Genomic DNA, 21,667 nt, shown 5'->3' on the forward strand with positions numbered 1-21,667 from the left:
TAAGGCCACTTAATAAATGGTATAAAAGTGGATTTCCTTGGTAGGTAATGGCTTCTACTCTTTCCTGTCCTGAAAACTTAAAAGAAAAAAACAATAAAAATCAGTCAGTGGAATAGCTACCATCCTGAAGACAGTCAGTAAATAAGTGATAGCAGAGCATATCCTTTCTCCAGTAAAGCCTCTTTTGCTGACATAATTGCATTTGACAGTTTCCATCAATATAAGTCCAATGAGCAAGACCCTATGTGAGCCTTATAATGATGATAGTGATAATAAAATAGTAAGTAGCATTCACTTACATTACTCATTCATTGATTATTCATCAAATGTTCATTTGGTACCTACTAAACCAGGTTTGTGCTGGGTACTAGCAATATAATTGTGAGCAGGACTGATCTCTCCTTCTCCAGCTAACAATCAGTCTGAGAAAACAGACAAGCAACTAATTGCAGTAAAGAGTTGGAATTAAATAGAGGTAGGCTGAGGAACTGGCACCCCACTCCAGCACTCTTGCCTGGAAAATCCCATGGATGGAGGAGCCTGGTGGGCTGCAGTCCATGGAGTCGCTACGAGTCGGACACGACTGAGCGACTTCACTTCCACTTTTCACTTTCATGCATTGGAGGAGAAAATGGCAACCCACTCCAGTGTTCTTGCCTGGAGAATCCCAGGGACGGGGGAGCCTGGTGGGCTGCTAACTATGGGGTTGCACAGAGTCAGACACAACTGAAGCGACTTAGCAGTAGCAGCAGCAGGCTGAGGAACAGAGAAGGCAATGGCAACCCACTCTAGTAATCTTGCCTGGAAAATCCGACAAATGGAGGAGCCTGGTAGGCTGCAGTCCATGGGGTCACTAAGAGTCGGACGACTGACTTCACTTTCACTTTTCACTTTCATGCTTTTGAGAAGAAAATGGCAACCCACTCCAGTGTTCTTGCCTGGAGAATCCCGGAGAGGGGGGAGTCTGGTGGGCTGCCGTCTATGGGGTCACACAGAGTCAGACACGACTGAAGAAACTTAGCAGCAGCAGCAGGCTAAGGAAACTGTGTGTAGGGAAATCGTCTCAGAAGAAATGAGGTTTAAGCTAAGATCCGAGAAGGTATAAAAAGACCAAAGGAACAATCAGAGAGAACTATAGCTGTGAAGCCCTACAGGTGTGTGTGAGAGCGAGTACGGCATGTTTAACAGATCAAAACTCCAACAAGCCTGAGAACTGTGCAAATGATGATAGAAAGGAAGACAATAGCAGCTAGGTAGTGCCCTCTAGGCACTTTAGACTTTAAACTAAAGGACTTTAGACTTTATCCATTGAAGGGTTTTAAGAAGAGAAATCACCTAGTCATTTCTGCATTTTAAAAAGATCTTTCTAACTGCACTATTTGTTTTGTTAAATTCATACACTATCACTTACAAAATAGATACTTATTACATGATATTTGCATTAATAGGGCATTAGGAATCAAGGGGGACAGAACTAAAGTGAAGTCATTTGGGAGGGTGTTATGGGATGATGCTGGCTTGGACTAGTGGACATAGCTGTGGAAGTAAAGTGAAACTGACAGACTAAAGATAGATATTTTGGAGGTAGAATTGGCAAGGCTCAATGAATAATTGGATGTGTAGGGTCAGATAAAGTGAAGAAGCAGGAATACCTCTGGGTTTGATGGTACCGAAATGAAAAACAGGAAAAGGGCAAGACTGAATAGAAAGATAAGTTGAGCTATAATTGTAAAACTATATACAACTATATAGTTGAAGAGAGATCTGGGATAAAAATACAAATCTGTAAGATATGTGTAGAGAGGAGTGTTTCCAGGGAGTAAAGACCATCAACATGTAAGCATCTTAAATATTGAAGAAAGAGGCTGCAAATGATAAGAGGCAAAAGAGGGGAATGTAGTTTAATGGATATAAAAATCATTCAAGACAGAAGAATGACTGATACTGTTAGATGCTACTGAGCAGTCAAGTCTGGAAAGGAAGTGAAGAGTGAAAAAAAAGGGGGGGGAGGAGCTTTCTTGGTGACTCATCTGCCTGAGTAGGTAAGGAATCTGCCTGTAATGGAGGTAGACCCCAGTTCAACCCCTGGGTCCAGAACATCCCCTGGAGAAGAGAATGGTTACCCATGCCAGTATTCTTGCCTGGAGAATTCCATGGACAGAGGAGGAAAATGATGAAGGAAGAGGCTGCAAATGATAAGAGGTAAAACAGGGGAATGTAGTTTTCATGGATAGAAAAGTCATTTAAGACAGAAGAATGAAAGATACCGTCAGATGCTGCTGAATAGTCAAGTACAGAAAAGAAAAGTACACTAAAAATGTGGTGAAGGTTTTACACGAAGACGTTGGTAACCTGGCAAGAATGGCTTAAATAGGGTGGTAAGGAGGGTGAGGGAAAAATGGGGTGCTAGGGTCTTGGGATATCTGCATTGTGTTGAAGAAAATAGGAGGCAATATGTTGAAGACAGTGAATGTAGACAATTCATTCAAGAAATGTGACTGAAGGAGGAAAAAACATTTATAAGGCTAAGTTGTTAAAGAGAGGTGTACAGTGATTCAGGGAAATTTTTTTCTTATATCAAGGTGGGATAGACTGGAATGTGTTCAGAATGTGATAATCAAACAATCATGAAGGATAGAGTCCAGAGATAACTACTAGTAGGTTCGAGAAGGCTGAATGGAATAGGCTTCACCGGAGGTTGTAATGTATTGTCAGTTATTACCTCATGCTTTCTAAGAGTAAATGATGAGTCAGAGAATTTATGGTTATTTGCCTAAATGGGTGCTTTTCTTGCCTTAGCCAAATTTCCTGATTAGGCAGCTTTCCTCCTCAGCCTGCTGTGAATATTCCCTGGGAAAGGGAGGTTAGGGAAATCATTGTTCCTTGGACTGCTTTTATCTGATTGGAGACCTTACCTTGTTTCACTTTGCCTTAGGCCTGTCTTTATGGACAGCTTGGCACTGGAAGTACTGATCTGGAGCCCTGGGCATCCATCTTGAAAATGTAGGCTTTTGTGTAGGTGCAAGGGTTAGTGAGGATTGGAGAAGGGATGGATTTCTATAGATTCATTTCCTTGTCTAAAAGTGATTCAGAGAGGGGCAAATAGGCATTTCATAGAATTTTTGTTTATTGTTTGTTATTCTATAGTAGCTCAGTCATGTCCGAATCTTGGTGACCCCATGGACTGAATCCCACGAGGCTCCTCTGTCCATGGGATTTCCCAGGCAAGAATACTGGAGTGGGTTGCCATTTCCTTCTCCAGGGGATCTTTCTGACCCAGGGTTCAAACCTGCATCTCTGGTTCTGGTGTCTTCTGCATTGCAGGCAGATTCTTTACCACTGAGCCACCAGGGAAGCTTGTTTATTGTTACTGCCCCCAAATATATTAATAAACCCACCCCGTGTCACCTATTTAAACTATTCAAAAAGCCAGAACTGTCATGTAGATTCAAAGAATGATATTCCCAATTTTGCATATATTGTTTCAGAAAATAGAAAGAGAACACTCTCCTAGGACATTTTATGAGGATAGTATAACCATGATGCCAAAACCAACAAGACAGCTTGAGAAGAAAAAGTACATAGCCCAGTTTTATTTACTAATGTAGAAGCAAAAAGTCCTAAATAAAAGCCTCCAGACGCTGGATGTTTTATTAGTGAAATAATACCAGTCTTAGACAAACTCGTTCAGAAAATAGAGGAGAGGCAGGAACACTTCGCAGTTGGTTTTAGGAGACTGGCATAATTGTGATACCAAAATCTGACAAAGGCATTATAGTAAAAGAAAACTGGAGGCCATTATCCCTTATGAACATAGGTGTAAAAATCATTAATAAAATATTAGCAAAGATAATCTTATGGCATATTTGACAAAGTTTGGTTTAACCTAGAAACGTAAGATTAGTATTACCCGAAATACTAATTTGGTTAGTATTTCGGGTAATACTAATTTGGGGATAATCAAATATTACCCCTACATCAATTCAAAACGGATAATGAACCTAAGCATAAAGGCTAAAACCATAAAGCATTTGGAAATAAAATGTAGGAAAATATTTTTTGTGTCCCTGGCACGGACAAAATCTTCTTAGACAAGATACTAAGAGCACTATTAAAAAAGAAAACTGGCAAGCTGACCTTCATCAAAATTAAAAACTTTTGCTCATAAAGGTACCACTTAAAGGAATTTCCTGATGGTCCATTGGTTAGGGCACTGTCTCCACTGTAGAGGGCATTAGTTCAATCCCTGGTCAGGAAATTAAGATCCTGCAAACCGCATGCTCCCCACCCCCCAAGGGAAAAAAAACACCAATTGATAACTCCAGTAGGCCAGCCATAGGCTGGGAGAAAATATTTATCAAAGTATCTAACAAAGGACTTGTATCTAGAATATGTGAGGACCTCTTCTACTCAATAGTAAAAAGATAAACAGTTCACTTATAAAGGCGGCAAAATATTTTATATAAGAATATATACTGATGACTAATAAGCATGTGACATGCTCAACACTTATCAGAAAAATGTCAATTAAACCAACAGTGAGATACCAATACATACTCACAAGAATGGTTAAAATTTAAAATACTGATATCATGTAAGTGGCATGAATGTAGAGCAATTCTTATGTTATTAGTGAGGGTAATCTATATTAGCTAGAATGTGAAGCAATAGAAACTCCCATACATTGTTAATACAAGTAAAACGTAGTATTAATACAATCACTTTAGAAAAAGATCTAGTAGTTTCTTATAAACTAAACATACACCAATCCTATAACCCAGCATCACACTTTAATTTACTCAAGTGTCGGGAGTTTGGGAGATAGGTTTGAAAAGGAGAACTCTTAGAAAGTGTTGGTTCAGTTCAGTTCAGTTCAGTCGCTCAGCCGTGTCTGACTCTTTGTGACCCCGTGGACTGCAGCACACCACGCTTCCCTGTCCATCAACTTCCGGAGCCTACTTAAGCTCATGTCCATCGCGTTGGTGATGCCATCCAACCATCTCATCCTCTGTCATCCCCTTCTCCTCCTGCCTTCTATCTTTCCCAGCATCAGGGTCTTTTCCAGTGAGTCGGTTCTTTGCATCAGGTGGCCAAAAGTATTGGAGTTTCAGCTTCAGCGTCAGTCCTTCCAATGAATATTCAGGACTGATTTCCTTTAGGATGGACTGGTTGGATCTCCTTGCAGTCCAAGGGACTCTCAAGAGTTTTCTCCAACACCACAGTTCAAAAGCATCATTTCTTCGGTGCTCAGTTTTCTTTATAGTCCAACTCTCACATCCATACGTGACTACTGGAAAAACCATAGCTTTGACTAGATGGACCTTTGTTGGTAAAGTAATGTCTCTGCTTTTTAATATGCTGTCTAGGTTGGTCATAGCTTTTCTTCCAAGGAGCAAGCATCTTTTAATTTCATGGCTGCAGTTACCATTTGCAGTGATTTTGGAGCCCCCCAAAATAAGTCTGTCACTATTTCCATTGTTTCCTCATCTATTTGCCATGAAGTGATGGGACCAGATGCCATGATCTTAGTTTTCTGAATGTTGAGTTTTAAGCCAACTTTTTCACTTTCCTCTTTCACTTTCATCCAGAGGCTCTTTAGTTCTTTGCTTTCTGCCGTAAGGGTGGTGTCATCTGCATATCTGAGGTTATTGATATTTGTCCCGGCAACCTTGATTCCAGCTTGTGCTTCATCCAGTCCAGCGTTCTTCATGATGTATTCTGCATAGAAGTTAAATAAGCAGGGTGACAATATACAGCTTTGACATACTCCTTTCCCAATTTGGAACCAGTCTGTTGTTGCATGTCCAGTTCTAACTGTTGCTTCTTGATCTGCATACAGATATCTCAGGAGGCAGGTAAGGTGGTCTGGTATTCCCATCTCTTTAAGAATTTTCCACAGATTGTTGTGATCCAAACAGTCCAAGGCTTTGGCATAGTCAATAAAGTAAAAGATGTTTTTCTGGAACTCTCTTGCTTTTTTGATGATTTGTCAGATGTTGGCAATTTGATCTTTGGTTCCTCTGCCTTTTCTAAATCCAGCTTGAACATTTGGATTGGAGGGGAAGGTAAATTGGAGGGGAAGGTAAATCATCATTTTGGGAGCAATTTCTGACTCAGTTCATGCCACATCTAAGTGTATACTACCAAGAAACTTTTTATACACGTGGATGACAAAACATGTATAGTATGTTTATAGGAGCATTGTCTTGTTGGAGAAGAAAAACATGGAAAGAAAATTAAGTTTCCATTTACTGGAGAATCAGTAAATAAATATTATAAAAATTTATAGATTGGACCGCTGTACTATAGCTGTATGAACTAAAGTGAAATATATTCACATGGGTGAGTCTCCTAATTATAGTGTAGATTGATGTCAGCTGATGAATATATGCAGTGTTATAAGTATATAATTTAAAAATATATAAAACAATGCTAGTAATTATTTAAGGATATATATAATAAAAAATAAAGACATATATGGAAAAGATAAACAAAAAGTTAAGATAGTTGTTAAGTGGAGACTAGTGGGAGGTGGGACTTGGTAAATTTGGAAAGCATGTCACAGGGGCCCAACTTCTATTGTAGGGGTTATTTCTCATGCCAGCGGTGTGTATCATCATCTCTATTGTATTATTTTCTATAATTTATTTGTTTAAAATATTTTATAATTAAAGAAAATATTCCATTTCATTCCTTTCATACCCATAACTAATGATATGAATCCTTCACAATTTATCAGCAGTTGGTGGCTGGCCCAGTGAGTACCTGGAATCTACAGTGGCCTGTTGGTTCCATCTAGTGGTGAAATTGCTGCAGGTGTTCTGTGAAACATCTTCAGTAAGGAAGAATGAGATGATAGTTAGCCAGACTGCTTAAATTTTATTATTTCACTTAAATTTAAGAGACAAAGGAAAATGTTATTTTTCGGAGCTAGTGAGTTTTTGCCATTATTAAAATGATGCTAGAAATCTTCTAGGACATAGAGCACAGGCTTTTAGGACTGAGAAGGGTTCTTCTTTCTCTCTAACCTTTGTTTGTGATTTGTTTTTCAGAAGGAGCTGAGCCTTCCAAGAAGAGGCAGCTTGTAAGTAGATGATGATTATGATTGCAATTATGATCTCCTGCTCAGGAATCCCTCCTGGGGACTGTTTTCAGTATCACTCAGAGTATTCATGAGTCTGTTTTTCTGTGGACTCTTTTCTGGGCCAGTGAAACCAGTGGGCCAGCCAACTTCTCTCACTGTGTTTGTCAGCTCTTCCACTCTCCCTCATCACTCCCAACCCCAAATCCTCTCCTCTATGTCAATTTTTGTCTAACATTTGAGCGAAAGCCGCCACTTAAATACCCATCACAGTCTTTTATGCTTGTGTTCTGGAGTTTACTGAGTTTAGTAGTCATGCTTTTTGCAAATGTTAAAATTGAAGCTCTTAACATCTGCATAAATGGTACTGGGGAGAGGTCAACAAGTTGAGGCAAACAAAAGCTAAGTTTGGGATCACGGTTGGAATGGGGCTATTGTTTACCTGTTTGTTCCATTCTGGCTTCAGGGCCCAGGGAAATTCATTAATGATCTTTGTCCCAGGATTTTAATTTCTAATATTTTGTTGGCCTGCTTTTTCCCTCAGGAATTATTTTGGGGGTAGTACTGCAAATTTGGCTAATCAGGATCATTTAGAATGCTTATTATGCAGATTAAAAACAAACATTTAAATGATAAAAAGGAGTTAGAATGCTGATTCTGAACTTATTTAAATTAAAATCTCCGTGTTGGGGCCCAAGAGCCTATATTTTTTTGCCCCTGCACCCACACCCACCATGATTTTGCTAAGAAACCAAATTTGAGAAACAGTAAGGAAATAGGGCTATGTTAAAACAATGGCTTTGAAATTTTTCTTTACAGAAATACATGAGGCATAATTATGGAGGAGGACACAACGGTATTCATATATATTTATTAAGTATACTTTATATATCGTATATGTTTAAAAATGTGTGAAACACATGGTTTTTCTGTTACTGTCTTTCTGGATTTTGCTTTGTAAAAATGCTCTAATGATTAAATTGTCCTCTGAGATTCTTATAAAGTCCTTTTGGCTGCTTTATGAAAGCTCACTGTTATTTGATATAAAGAGACTTGAGTTATGAGTCAGAAAACTCCTAGGAGTCAGTCTTGGCTATGTCACTTAATTAACTTTGTACTGTAGAGGAATCGCTTCATCTTCTCAGTTGCTTTATCTATAGAATGAACATTTTGATACCTGTTTTTCTTCGTTTTTAATAGTTATTAGAAAGGCAATATGTGTGATAGTGCTTCATTTTTTAGTTTTAGTTTAAGTGTATGTTACTTTCAGAATTCTTATAAATATATTAGATTAAATTTGGATATATTTTATTATTCAAGAGTCACCTTTCTGTCTTTATTTCTAGCAGTGAATCTCAGTTCTAGGTTCTCAGGTGTCCTGAGTCTTCTAAAAACTGGGCAAGAGCGCTGCCAGGACTCTTAATGGATGCACTTAACGATGCACTGAGTGGGTATATATAATTGAAAGAGGGTAACTTTTCAGCATCACCTTCAGCAAATATTTGTACTTGGTGACTTTCCTATTATTTCTGGCATTTTTTAAATTCTTTAGGTTCCTTTTTTGGGAAGTTCTCTGAGCTTTGCCTTTGCTTCAGGTTAGGTGAAATGAAAGGCCTGAGGTTGGTCACTTCTTTCAGAAATGTATACCTCTAATGAATAGTCTGCAGAGAAGGAAGGATATCCTGTGCAAGTGATTTTTGTTTGAAACTGGAGGAAATTTTAGATCAATTTAGCTTTAGAGACATTTCTTGGTTATTTTAGTGGTATCTAAAGTGAGGCCTATTCTGACTACCTTTAAATATTGCCACGCTGAGTGTCTTGTAGGATCTTAGTTCCTTGACCGGGGATTGAACTCAGGCTCTGACAATGAAAGTACTGAGTCCTAACCACTGGATCGCCATGGAAATTATCCAGAAATACTTTTTAATACACTGACTCACATTTAAACAGTGGTTCATTCAATAAATTCATACTAATACCTGCTGTTTGTTGGGCACTGTTCTAAGTTCTGAGGTTATAAGCTTCAATTAGATACATTTCTCTATTTTGGGAACTTAGAGTTAACCAGAACAATAATTTAATTTAAAAAAATCATTAGTATTAGAGGAGTAGAAAGAATTTTACTCTGGAAGGAATCTTAGAAACATGGATACTAACCTACACTTTGCCACTAACAAGTTATATATGGTTTTAACAGGAACTATCATTTCTAGGCTTGAAATGCGTCACTTGTAAATGAAATGACTGGTTCATCTGAACTCTGTGCTTAGTCATCTTCCCAGATAACGGTAGCTCCATGGTACCTCTTCTGCAAAGAGCTGGGCATGTCTTTGTACAAGTGTGTAGTAGACGGCAGAGGGTGACTTACCATCTTCAATAGAGAAATCAGGAAAGTAAGGGTACCTTACTTTTTATATGTGGCATTGGTAAGAGTCCGATTTGATTCCTTTGAATGTCCATAGCTGTTGTCCCAGCACCGTTATTGAGTAGTTGTCTTAGGTTTTAACAAGGTCACTGGTTGCTCAGACTATGGGGAGAGCAGGAGCGAAAGCTGGAAAGTAAGTGAGGATACCATTACAAAGTTCAGTCAAGATGATGACTACTTAGCCAGGGTGGTAGCAGCTTAGATGGTGAGAAGTGAATGGATTCTGGATGTATAAAAGGAGAACTGTCAATATTTGCTGATAGTTAATTTTGGTATATGAGAAAAAGAGAGATTGAGGTTGATAGTGAGGTTTTAAGGCTGAGTAGGTAGATGCATATGGTTGCCATTTACTTGACAAGATCGACAATATTGTGAGTGGAGCAGGGATTTGTTGTTGTTGTTATTGTTGCTCTTGGGATGGGCAGGATGGCGGTTTTTGGAGGAATTGCAACTTTGGTGCTTGCTTGACATTCAAGAAAGAGTGTTGATAAAGAGATTGCATATGTGAATCCTGGGGATCAAGGATGAGATCTGATCTGGAATTATACAGTTAGGGATTGACAGCATATATTAATAGATGATGATTTAAGTTATGGGATTGAATGAGATAAACTACTGAAATGCTACTTAAGTGTAGTCAACTGACAGGTGATGATCAATGAACTGCTTTAGTACAGAAGTTTAAACAATTTGACATTGTTGTGACCTTCAAGCATTTGGTCATTTTTCTGTTATTTTGTATTTGTTGTGTTTTGCAATGATTTATAAATGATGGAAATTTCACTTGGTCCTTCATCACAGCTAGTTTGAGAAGCACTGACCTGTTGAGTTAGTGAATCTAGTCAAAAAAGAGATCTAAGGACTGAGCCCTGGGCCTGTTCAGCATTTACTTATTAGGAGACAAGGAGAATATGTCAGTCAAGAAGCCTGAGAAAGGACATCCAAGTGAGGTTGCAATAAAACCAAGAGAGAGTGGTGTTTCCAAAGCCAGAAGAAAGTGTTAAGGCTATGTAAAATGACAACTAAGAATTGATTTTTGAGTTTAGTAATAGGGAAGACCCAATTGGTGACCTTGGCAAGTGACATTAATCAGAGGTGGGTCCAAAGCTTGATTTGAATGGATTCAAGACAGAATAGGAGACAGTATTACCTCTGTACTATTTGTATTTTAAAAAAATGTCTAATTTCAATCTAATGTATGAAGAAGCAATCAGAAAAGCTCAAATTGAGGTGATAATCTGTAAAACTGCTGGCCTGAACTCTTCAAAAATGTTGAAGTTGTAAAAGACCACAAACACTAAGGATGTGTTCTAGTTTGTTGGAGAAAAGAGGCCTGGTGAATAAATGTAGCTCTTGATTGATTTTTGGTTGGATCCTCGACTTCTAAAAATAGCTAAAGGATATTATTGGGACAGTTAAGGAAATTTGAATGCGGACTTTGCTTTCGATGAAAAGGTGCGAATATTAAACTTTGTTAGTGTGACAATTTTGTGGTTGTTCCTTGTTCTTATAGCAAGGTCATTAATTGTGGAAGTATTTGAGAGGGGAATTATTATGATGTTTATAGCTGACTTTCAAATGATTCAGTTAATTAACAAAAAGTGTGTGTCTTTATGTGTTAGAGCAAGAGAGGGAGCGAATGAGAGGAAAAGAGAATGGAGGGAAAAAAAATCAATGTTAACAGTTGTTAAAGGTAAGTGAAGCATATATAGAGTTTCATTTAATTATTCTTATTTCTTTTCTGATATTTGGGGGGATGAGGTAGTCTATACTATTATTTCAAAGTGATTTGCTGAAAAGAGGATTTTAGAAATTAGGTGATGACCTAAATCAAATCCCTTATGATTATACAGTGGAAGTGAGAAATAGATTTAAGGGACTAGATCTGATAGAGTGCCTGATGAACTATGGACTGAGGTTCGTGACATTGTACAGGAGACAGGGATCAAGACCATCCCCATGGAAAAGAAATGCAAAAAAGCAAAATGGCTGTCTGGGGAGGCCTTACAAATAGCTGTGAAAAGAAGAGAGATGAAAAGCAAAGGAGAAAAGGAAAGATATAAGCTTCTGAATGCAGAGTTCCAAAGAATAGCAAGAAGAGATAAGAAAGCCTTCAGCAATCAATGTAAAGAAATATAGGAGAACAACAGAATGGGAAAGATTAGAGATCTCTTCCAGAAAATTAGGGATACCAAGGGAACATTTCATGCAAAGATGGGCTCGATAAAGGAGAGAAATGGTCTGGACCTAACAGAAGCAGAAGATATTAAGAAGAGGTGGCAAGAATACACGGAAGAACTGTACAAAAAAGATCTTCATGACCAAGATAATCACGATGGTAATGATCACTCACCAAGAGCCAGACATCCTGGAATGTGAAGTCAAGTGGGCCTTAGAAAGCATCACTATGAACAAAGCTAGTGGAGGTGATGGAATTCCAGTTGATGATGCTGTGAAAGTGCTGCACTCAATATGTCAGCAAATTTGGAAAACTCAGCAGTGGCCACAGGACTGGAAAAGGTCAGTTTTTATTCCAATCCCAAAGTAAGGCAATGCCAAAGAATGCTCAAACTACTGCACAATTGCACTCATCTCACATGCTAGTAAAGTAATGCTCAAAATTCTCCAAGCCAGGCTTCAGCAACACGTGAACCGTGAACTCCCTGATGTTCAAGCTGGTTTTAGAAAAGGCAGAGGAACCAGAGGTCAAATGGCCAACATCCAATGGATCATGGAAAAAGCAAGAGAGTTCCAGAAAAACATCTACTTCTGCTTTATTGACTATGCTGAAGCTTTTGACTGTGTGGATCACAATAAACTGTGGAAAATTCTGAAAGAGATGGGAATACCAGACCACCTAACCTGCCTCTTGAGAAACCTATATGCAGGTCAGGAAGCAACAGTTAGAACTGGACATGGAACAACAGACTGGTTCCAAGTAGGAAAAGGAATACGTCAAGGCTGTATACTGTCACCCTGCTCATTTAACTTATATGCAGAGTACATCATGAGAAACGCTGGGCTGGAAGAAGCACAAGCTGGAATCAAGATTGCTAGGAGAAATATCAATAACCTCAGATATGCAGATGACACCACCCTTATGGCAGAAAGTGAAGAGGAACTAAAAAGCCTCTTGATGAAAGTGAAAGAAGAGAGTGAAAAAGTTGGCTAAAGCTCAACATTCAGAAAATGAAGATCATGGCATCTGGTCCCATCACTTCATGGGAAATAGATGGGGAAACAGTGGAAACCGTGTCAGACTTTATTTTTTGGGGCTCCAAAATCTCTGCAGTTGGTGACTGCAGCCATGAAATTAAAAGACGCTTACTGCTTGGAAGAAAAGTTATGACCAAGATAGCATATTCAAAAGCAGAGACATTACTTTGCCAACAAAGGTCCATCTAGTCAAGGCTATGGTTTTTCCAGTGGTCATGTATGGATGTGAGAGTTGGACTGTGAAGAAGGCTGAGCACTGAAGAATTGATGCTTTTGAAGTGTGGTGTTGGAGGAGACTCTTGAGAGTCCCTTGGACTGCAAGGAGATCCAACCAGTCCATTCTGAAGGTGATCAGTCATGGATGTTTTTGGAAGGAATGATGCTAAAGCTAAAACTCCAGTACTTTGGCCGTCTCATGCGAAGAGTTGACTCATTGGAAAAGACTCTGATGCTGGGAGGGATTGGGGGCAGTAGGAAAAGGGGACAGCAGAGGATGAGGTGGCTGGATGGCATCACGGACTCGATGGACGTGAGTTTGAGTTAACTCTGGGAGTTGGTGATGGACAGGGAGGCCTTGCTTGCTGCGATTCATGGGGTCGCAAAGAGTCGGACACCACTGAGCGACTGAACTGAACTGAACTGAACTGAACTGGAAAGGTAATGGAGTTGAGTATTTTTCTCTCTTTTCAAAGTATAAATAGGAGATATATCTTGTTTGTATGTCATTGAAATTATCCAGTAATCAAGGAGATTCATGCAGGAGTGGAGAGAACAACTGCTGGAATATTCTTAATTAAGCAATAATGGAGGCCATCTAAGTACATGTGGAAGTATTAGCCTTAGACAGGGTGTTGACAGTTTGTCCCCAGCAGCCTCAAATACCTCATTTTATTTGTAAAAGATTATGCATATAAAATGTATGGCATAGAACCTTCAATTTAGCACTCAACTATTTGTTATTGTTAAAGTGTTTACTGCAGTGCCTGTTTAATTAGTATACTTTGAAAAAGTGGTAGCTGTTTATTACTGTTTTTATTATTAGCAGGCTATAATTACCTGTTAAAAACAGCAAATTCTTCAGAAAAACAAATTAGTAAGATCCTAAACCAAGTTAAACGAGCAATAGGGTGCCTTAGCAAAGTCACAGGTGATTCATGGTTGGTTTTGATCACAATAGGAAGAAAGCAGCTAAATCCCAAGATGGGGAATGAGAACATCCAGGCCTGCAATGATACAGACTTTGGACAGGTTGGTTATGAAAGTTCTTTTGGCCTGGCTTATATCATTTATTTTAGATGTGGCTTCCTGAAGTAAAATTGTTTTCATTTTTAGAAAACTATTTCATATTTAAACCCATTGGGGTATTTTTTTTTTTATTATTGCATTGAAAAAATCTAGTCTAGAGTATCAGACCTAGAGGAGCTGATAGCTTTGTTGATAGTGTACATATCTGTGGGAAAATGATTGAAAGAAAATGAAGTTCTAAAGCTATTTATATTTATTTACCCAAGCCGTAGGAATATTGTGTTTTGCTTTTTTCTCAGTGGAAACAGCTCTGAATGACTTCCCTTGCCTGGGTCTGTGGCAGAACCCCCTCTTAGCAGTTCCTATCAAATAGGATTTTTTTTTTTTTGGTTTGTGAATCAGCACCAATATCTAGGCCCTATTCTTAGGAGCTCAGTGTCAGTAGTGTTCTAGTCTTTAGTTACCCAGAAAGTTAAGCTTTTCTTATACATATTACAACTCAAGGTAATTGTCCTTATATTTCTTGAAATGTTTTTATTTCTTTGAGGCTGTGAGCAGTCAGTAGAGATAAGAACAAACTTATCACTTAGGAGTGAAAAGGTAGCTACATCACCTGTCATAGAGTGTGTGTTGCTCTTGGTAGCCTTTATTAAACTTGAGTCCTTGAGGATAGTTACCTTTGCAGTGTTGACTTACTCATTTGATCAGTGGACTAGGACATCAGATATTGGATGAAAGTGGGAGAGTCAATTCTTAGGTAGGTTGATAAGAAGTCTGTGGTCCCCGAGGAGGAGAAAGGTCTGGGGTTCTTGAGGAAGAGATAGGGTTCTGAAGTTCTCAAGGAGGAGAAAAGGACAAATGTTTTTTCTTTAAGCTCAGAGCTGATGATTGCGCAATAAAACAACTCATCTTACTCAAGGATATGTTTTCCCTTAAAGTCTGTTCAATTCAGTTCAATTCAGTCGCTCAGTCATGTCCGACTCTTTGGGACCCCATGGACTGCTGCACACCAGGCTTCCCTGTCCATCACCAACTCCCAGAGCTTGCTCAAACTCATGTGCATCAAGTCGATGATGCCATCCAACCATCTCATCCTCTGTCATCCCCTTCTCCTTCTGCCTTCTATCTTTCCTAGCATCAGGGTCTTTTCCAGTGAGTCATTTCTTCTCATCAGGTGGCCAAAGTATTGGAGTTTCAGCTTCAGCATCAGTCATTCCAATGAATATTCAGGACTGATTTCCTTTAGGATGGACTGGTTGGATCTCCTTGCAATCCAAGGGACTCTCAAGAGTCTTCTCCAACACCACAGTTCAAAAGGATCAGTTCTTCAGCTCTCAGCTTTCTTTATAGTCTACCTCTCACATCCATACATGACCACTGGAAAAACCATAGCCTTGACTAGACGGACCTTTGTTGGCAAAGTAATGTCTTCTAGGTTTGTCATAGCTTTTCTTCCAAGGACCAAGCGTCTTTTAATTTCATGGCTACAGTCACCATCTGCAGTGATTTTGGAGCCCCCAAATATAAAGTCTCTCACTGTTTCCACTGTTTCCCCATCTATTTTCCATGAAGTGAAGGGACCAGATGCCATGATCTTAGTTTTCTGAATGATGAGCTTTAAGCCAGTTTTTCACTCTCCTCTTTCACTCTCATCAAGAGACTCTTTAGTTCTTCGCTTTCTGCCATAAGGGTGGTGTCATCTGCATATCTGAGGTTGTTGATATTTCTTTCAGCAATCTTGATTCCTGCTTGTGCTTCATCCAGCCCAGCGTTCCTCATCATGTACTCTGCATATAAGTTAAATAAGCAAAGTAACAATATTCCCAATTTGGAAGCAGTGTGTTGTTCCATGTCTGGTTCTAACTGTTACTTCTTGACCTGCATGCAGGTTTCTCAGGAGACGGGTAAGGTGGTCTGGTATTCCTATCTCTTTCAGAATTTCCCACAGTTTGTTGTGCTCTATACAGTCAAAGGCTTTGGGCATAATCAATAAAGCAGAGTAGATGTTTTTCTGGAATTCTCTTGCCTTTTCTATGATCTGACAGATTTTGGCAATTTGATCTCTGGTTCCTCTGCCTTTTCTAAATCCAGCTTGAACATCTGGAAGTTCACCGTTCACGTACTATTGAAGTCTTGCTTGGAGAATTTTGAGCATTACTTTGCTAGCGTGTGAGATGAGTGCAATTGTGTGGTGGCTTGAACATTCTTTGGCATTGCCTTTCTTTGGGACTGGAATGAAAACTGACCTTTTCCAGTCCTGTGGCCACTGCTGCGTTTTCCAAATTTGCTGGAGTATTGAGTGCAGCACTTTCACAGCATCATTTTTTAGGATTTGAAATAACTCACCTGGATCTCCATCACCTCCGCTAGCTTTGTTCATAGTGACGCTTCCTAAGGCCCACTTCACTTTGCATTCCAGGATATCTAGCTCTAGGAGAGTGATCACACCATCGTGGTTATCTGGATCATGGAGCTCTCTTTTGGTTAGTTCTTCTGTGCATTCTTGCAACTTCTTAATATCTTCTGCTTCTGTTAGGTCCATACCATTTCTGTCCTTTATCGTGCCCACCTTTGTATGAAATGTTCCTTTGCTATCTCTAATTTTCTTGAAGAGATCTCTAGTCTTTCCCATTCTGTTCTTTTTCCCTATTTCTTTGTGTTGACACTGAGGAAGATTTTTTTTTTAATCCTTGTTGTTCTTTGGAACTTTTGAAAGTGACAAATAGATTCAAGAGATTAGATCTGACAGACCAAGTGCCTGAAGAACTATGGAAAGAGGTTTGAGACATTGTCCAGGAAGCAGTGATCAAGAAAAGTGACCATCAAGTAGGGACCATCCCCAAGAAAAAGAAATGCAAAAAGGCAAAATGGTTGTCTGAGGAGGCCTTTCAAATAGCTGAGAAAAGAAGAGAAGTGAGAGGCAAAGGAGAAAAGGAAGAACCTTGCTATTCTTTGGAACTCTGCATTCAAATGGCTATATCTTTCCTTTTCTATTGTTAGTTCTAATCCTGTTATCTTAAAAATGTATATTGTGGGAGTGGGTCTGGTAAGACCTTTACAACCTTGAGACATTCTTTTGATTTACTGTAATAACCAATTGAAAAAGTATATAGCTCTCTTGCTAAGACTAGTGAGGGGGGCGCACTCTCTATGCCCCTTCTGATGTCTTTGTCAGAAGCTTTCTTTGTCCCTTTTTATGCTTTAATAAAACTGATACACAAAGGCTCTTGAGTGATCAAGCCTGGTCCCTGGTCCCGAAGCTAAATCTTCTTCTTCGGAGATCCCAAATCCGAAATCGTTCACCATAAGCTATCAAGAGTAAATGCCAGGTGTCTGCAATGGTAGTCAGTGGGCAGGGAAGACTTCCTGGGGCTCAAGGATTGGATGTATCAAACTTTAGCTCTGTGAAACTGACATGTGAAACAGTATCATGTACTTTCCCTCTCTGATGCAACTTGATGGTATTTGTCTAGATGAATGCTTCAGGAGAATGTGCTAAAAAGAGGTACCACCTGCTACACATTGTAAATCCTTTGTGTGTGTCAATAGTGCCTGATATAAGGCTTTAGTTTCTCTGTGGACTTTGCAAGTCAGGAAATTTTGATACCTGTAATAACTTTGAAGGCCAGAGTGATAGCTTTGTGTTATATTTAATAGTCTATTTTTTAAAATTGGGCTTATAGAGAAAATGGTCTTACATAGGTTCTCTACCTCCCAGTGGGGGAAGGTAGGGATTGACAGAGATTGGAAGGAATGGCACAATAGTTACTACTGATTTCCCAGCAGGAGCTATTTTGTTGTTAAAAAATGAACATGGTTTGTCAGTGAGCCATAAGTGTATAGACACAAGACCTGAAAATGGAAAAGTTGTGAGAACCTGTATGTTACTCTTACGTTGAAAGTAGTTATTATTCTGATCATTTGCACATTTATATCTCTTGACCTTGCAACTACTATAATGTATTTGAATATCTCAAAGTCAGCTCAGCATTAGCATTTATAAAACCGAGATCATTGTCTTTCTCAGAAACCTACTCCTCTCTTATTTTCTAGCTTACTAAATGGTACCACTTCCTCAAGATCGAAAACTTCATTATCCTTGTTACCTTTCTCTGCCTCATTCCAGCTCCTTTATATTGTACTATACCTCTAAATAGCGCCAATTCCTTCTCGTTTCTACAAGCGCTTGTATGCCTATATAGTCCAAGCTGTTGTAATCTGTTGGCTCTGCTACTCCTATAGCTTCTAACTAGTCTTTGTCTAGCATTGCTTACCCTCCAGTACACGCACCCATCATAAAATAGCCAGAAGAAGGTTTTTAAAGTACAGATTTGATTATTTGATGTTTATTTAAATTCATTTAGTGTATATTTGTATTACTGTTAAGAGTAATAGTCTTAGGATCACATCTGAAACTCTTGACATGGCCCATGAAACTGTCTGTACAATCTGGTTCCTATTTTTGTCTCTAAATTTTGCACAGTGTGTTCTCTGTACCTGGAATGATCTTTTCTTCATCTATACCTCCTACTTAGTCTCAGCTTACATCTCACTTCCTTATGAAAGGCTTTTCTGATCTCGTCTATACCTTGCTGTCCCTAGGCCAAGTTGGGTTTTCCATGATGTACTTTGATCAAACCCTCTACTTTTCCTTCATAGTTCTCATAGAAATTATAGATGAAGAATTATTTGTCTTTCATCTCTCAATGGATTATCTATTAGTTTGGTTGGGTTGCCATAACAAAATACCATAGGCTGAGGGCTTAAACAATAGAAATTTATTTTCTCATAGTTCTCGAGGCTAGATGTCCAGGAGGATCACAGTGCCGGCCTGGTTGGTTTCTAAAGAGAACTGTCTTCCTGGCTGGCAGATAAAAGGCCATTTTCTTACTGTTCTCACTGTATGCTCACATGACCTTTCCTCTATGTGTGTATGTGTATAAGGGTGGGGAGTGTAGAGAAAGGGAAAGATCAAGGATCGAGCTCCTCCTCTTCTTATAAGGTCTCCAGGCCTATTGGATCAGGGCCCCCCACTCTTATGAACTCATTTAACTGTAATTACCTCCTGAAGATCCTATCTCCAAATACAGTCAGTCATTGGGGAATTAGAGCTTCAAAATAGGAATTTTGGGTGGGGGACACAATTCAGATCATAGCAGATGGTAAGCTCCATGAGGTCAAGATCACATTTATGTGACCTAGGACAAGAATATAAATGGAGATAGAAATGTAGAAGAGTTTTAAGTAAAGCAATTGTGATGCTGGGAGGGATTGGGGGCAGGAGGAGAAGGGGACGACAGAGGATGAGATGGCTGGCTGGCATCACCGACTCAATGGACATGAGTTTGAGTGAACTCCGGAAGTTGGTGATGGACAGGGAGGCCTGGCGTGCTGCGATTCATGGGGTTGCAAAGAGTCGCATATGACTGAGCGACTGAACTGAATAAACTGTAAAATAAGATATGTTCTATCCTTCTATCTTGAGAAATATAGTTTCATAATAACAAATTACAAAAAAGTGTGAAACTATTGTTTTCTTAAGGTGTTAAATATTTTATTAGTATTTAATTTAATATTATTATTATTATTAATAATGAGTACCAGGCACATGCAATGGCCACTTCAGAAGAGAAGTGAAAAAAGGGCAAATTTGTATGTAGTAAAGAAATATTGAAATAAATTTATATGTGGTTACAAACCTGGATACTTCTGTGGGGAAAAGGAAAGTCAGTTGAACCTATACTATACAGAGCTGATTTGCATTTCTATAGAAAGGAACTATTTTGTATTGCTGTCAGTTATCTGTAATTTAGAGAGTTGTAAAATGGCACAAAGGCAATAAAAGGCTAGAATCAAATAATTTAATCTCTAAACAATGCATAGTTTTCAATCTGAAGATTATTACTGTTTTTTTTTCTTTACTTACACCAAGTTTTCTCACTGTCTTTCTCTCACTTTTGATTAAATCAGTCTCATATACTATTCCTGATCATAAAACAAGGTTGTTCTCATTAAATATGGCCTAGTTTTTTACACAGGGATAGCAATAAGGTTAATTTCATGTTTGGCCTTCTTAAATTTGCTTTGCTGGGAATTTTATAAAGAATCTCAGATTGAACTTTTATTTATTTATTTATTTTTTAGATTGAACTTTTAAAAGCCGCTGTTATTTGTATTTCGAGGCTAGAGAGCCAAACTCAAGAAATTCTTCACCAGATTTCATCTGTAATACCTATGAATTTGGGTGGATTCTTCTTTTTTTTCAAAGCCCTTAAAAATGTCTTGGGTCTGCCAGGAAGTGACCTGCTGGACCCTGTAAAACCAGGCCCGTTTTCCTGATAGCATTTTTTATGTATTGAGTCAAAAAATTCAACCATAGTCCTTTAAAAGTGGCCTGTTTTACATGATTAAATAAGTATCATTCTCAAATATGACATTTTAGATAAACTCTTAGTTGCATAACCATTTTTTACAATTATGTTTTAAGGGAATTCAGTAAGTAAATTTAGTAGGACTTTCTCAAATCTCATTGGAATCAGTGAGAATCAGATACAATTCAGAAATGTTTCCTTTTACAAAAGCAAATTATTAAGAATTTAGATAGATTAAGAAGAAAGAGTAGGCTTCCTTATATACCCAGAAAATATACCTTAAGACAATATTCTAAACAAACTGCGGTCATCCCTCATTAGTTCATTCAGCCTTAGTGTAATTAATTTTCATTTCACTAGATCTTAGATTAGTAGTCTGCTTCTTGAATTACGGAAATTCTGACTCAGTCCACTGCAGTGGTCTGAAAATTTTCCACAAGTGATGGCATCAGAAACCTGTACCCAAAGAGTCTCTTCTTTGAAGTGTCGATAGTTTGAAATACCTACTACAGTCTTTTTCCAAGGAACTCTGAAACAATTATTTGTTGAAAACACAGACTTTGGCTTGTAGTTGATTGTAAAGCCTTGAACTCTAGCATCACTTAGAAAAAAAAAATCTCTTGGTCAGTGACAGCTGTGGTCAGTTTATTATTGACAGTTTTTTAAATGTGAATGGTGTGATGAGAATTTATAACAAGAACAATCCAACTAACAAGGGAATTAAGTTGTTTCTGTAGCATACAAAATAAGAATCATAAAATCAACTCAAAAAAATTTAGCAAAATGTCTCTGGGGGTAGTTTTTTCAAAGAAGACAGTGGATATTACATCTGATTTATAAAATATGAATGAACATAGCTTTTACAGAGGAAAAATTCTTGATATATAATATGTAATAATCTTTTGACAGAGAACATGCCAGGACTAAGCTACAGATATCAAGTAAAAAGATTTAGTAAGACTGTAATAAATGGTAGATAGTTATCGGTATACATTTATAAAATTCCATTGGCCTAGAAGAAGCTAGATTTAGATTTTAAAAGTAAGGCTTTTAGCAAGTAAGCATTTTATGTGATAACTGAAATTAAGACTGCAAAAACTAAACTATTATTTCCTAAAATCTAGCAGAACACTGTGAGGACTCATAAATAGGAATACATTATGGGATAAATGCATGCTCAGTCACTCAGTTGTGTCTGACTCTTTGTGACCCCATGGACTGTAGCCCACCAAGCTTCTCTGTCCATGGGGTTTTCCAGGCAAGAATACTGAGAGGGTTGCCATTTCCAACTCCAGGTTATGGGATAAAAGGGCATTGACAAATCTCTAG

General features: G+C 38.4%; 1 protein-coding gene across 2 annotated transcripts in view; it reads left to right on the forward strand.

Annotated features, from left to right (window-relative positions):
• The window catches only part of MAST2 (microtubule associated serine/threonine kinase 2), a 199,431-nt gene that overhangs the window by 76,392 nt on the left and 101,372 nt on the right, over window positions 1–21,667 (forward strand). For both annotated transcript variants that reach the window (XM_069589227.1, XM_069589237.1), the window contains exon 4: window positions 7,053–7,084. In XM_069589227.1, the coding sequence (XP_069445328.1) occupies window positions 7,053–7,084 (32 nt within the window). The remainder of the gene's footprint in view (window positions 1–7,052; window positions 7,085–21,667) is intronic.

This window comes from Ovis canadensis, chromosome 1, assembly GCF_042477335.2.
Source record: "Ovis canadensis isolate MfBH-ARS-UI-01 breed Bighorn chromosome 1, ARS-UI_OviCan_v2, whole genome shotgun sequence".
Classification (NCBI taxonomy): domain Eukaryota; kingdom Metazoa; phylum Chordata; class Mammalia; order Artiodactyla; family Bovidae; genus Ovis; species Ovis canadensis.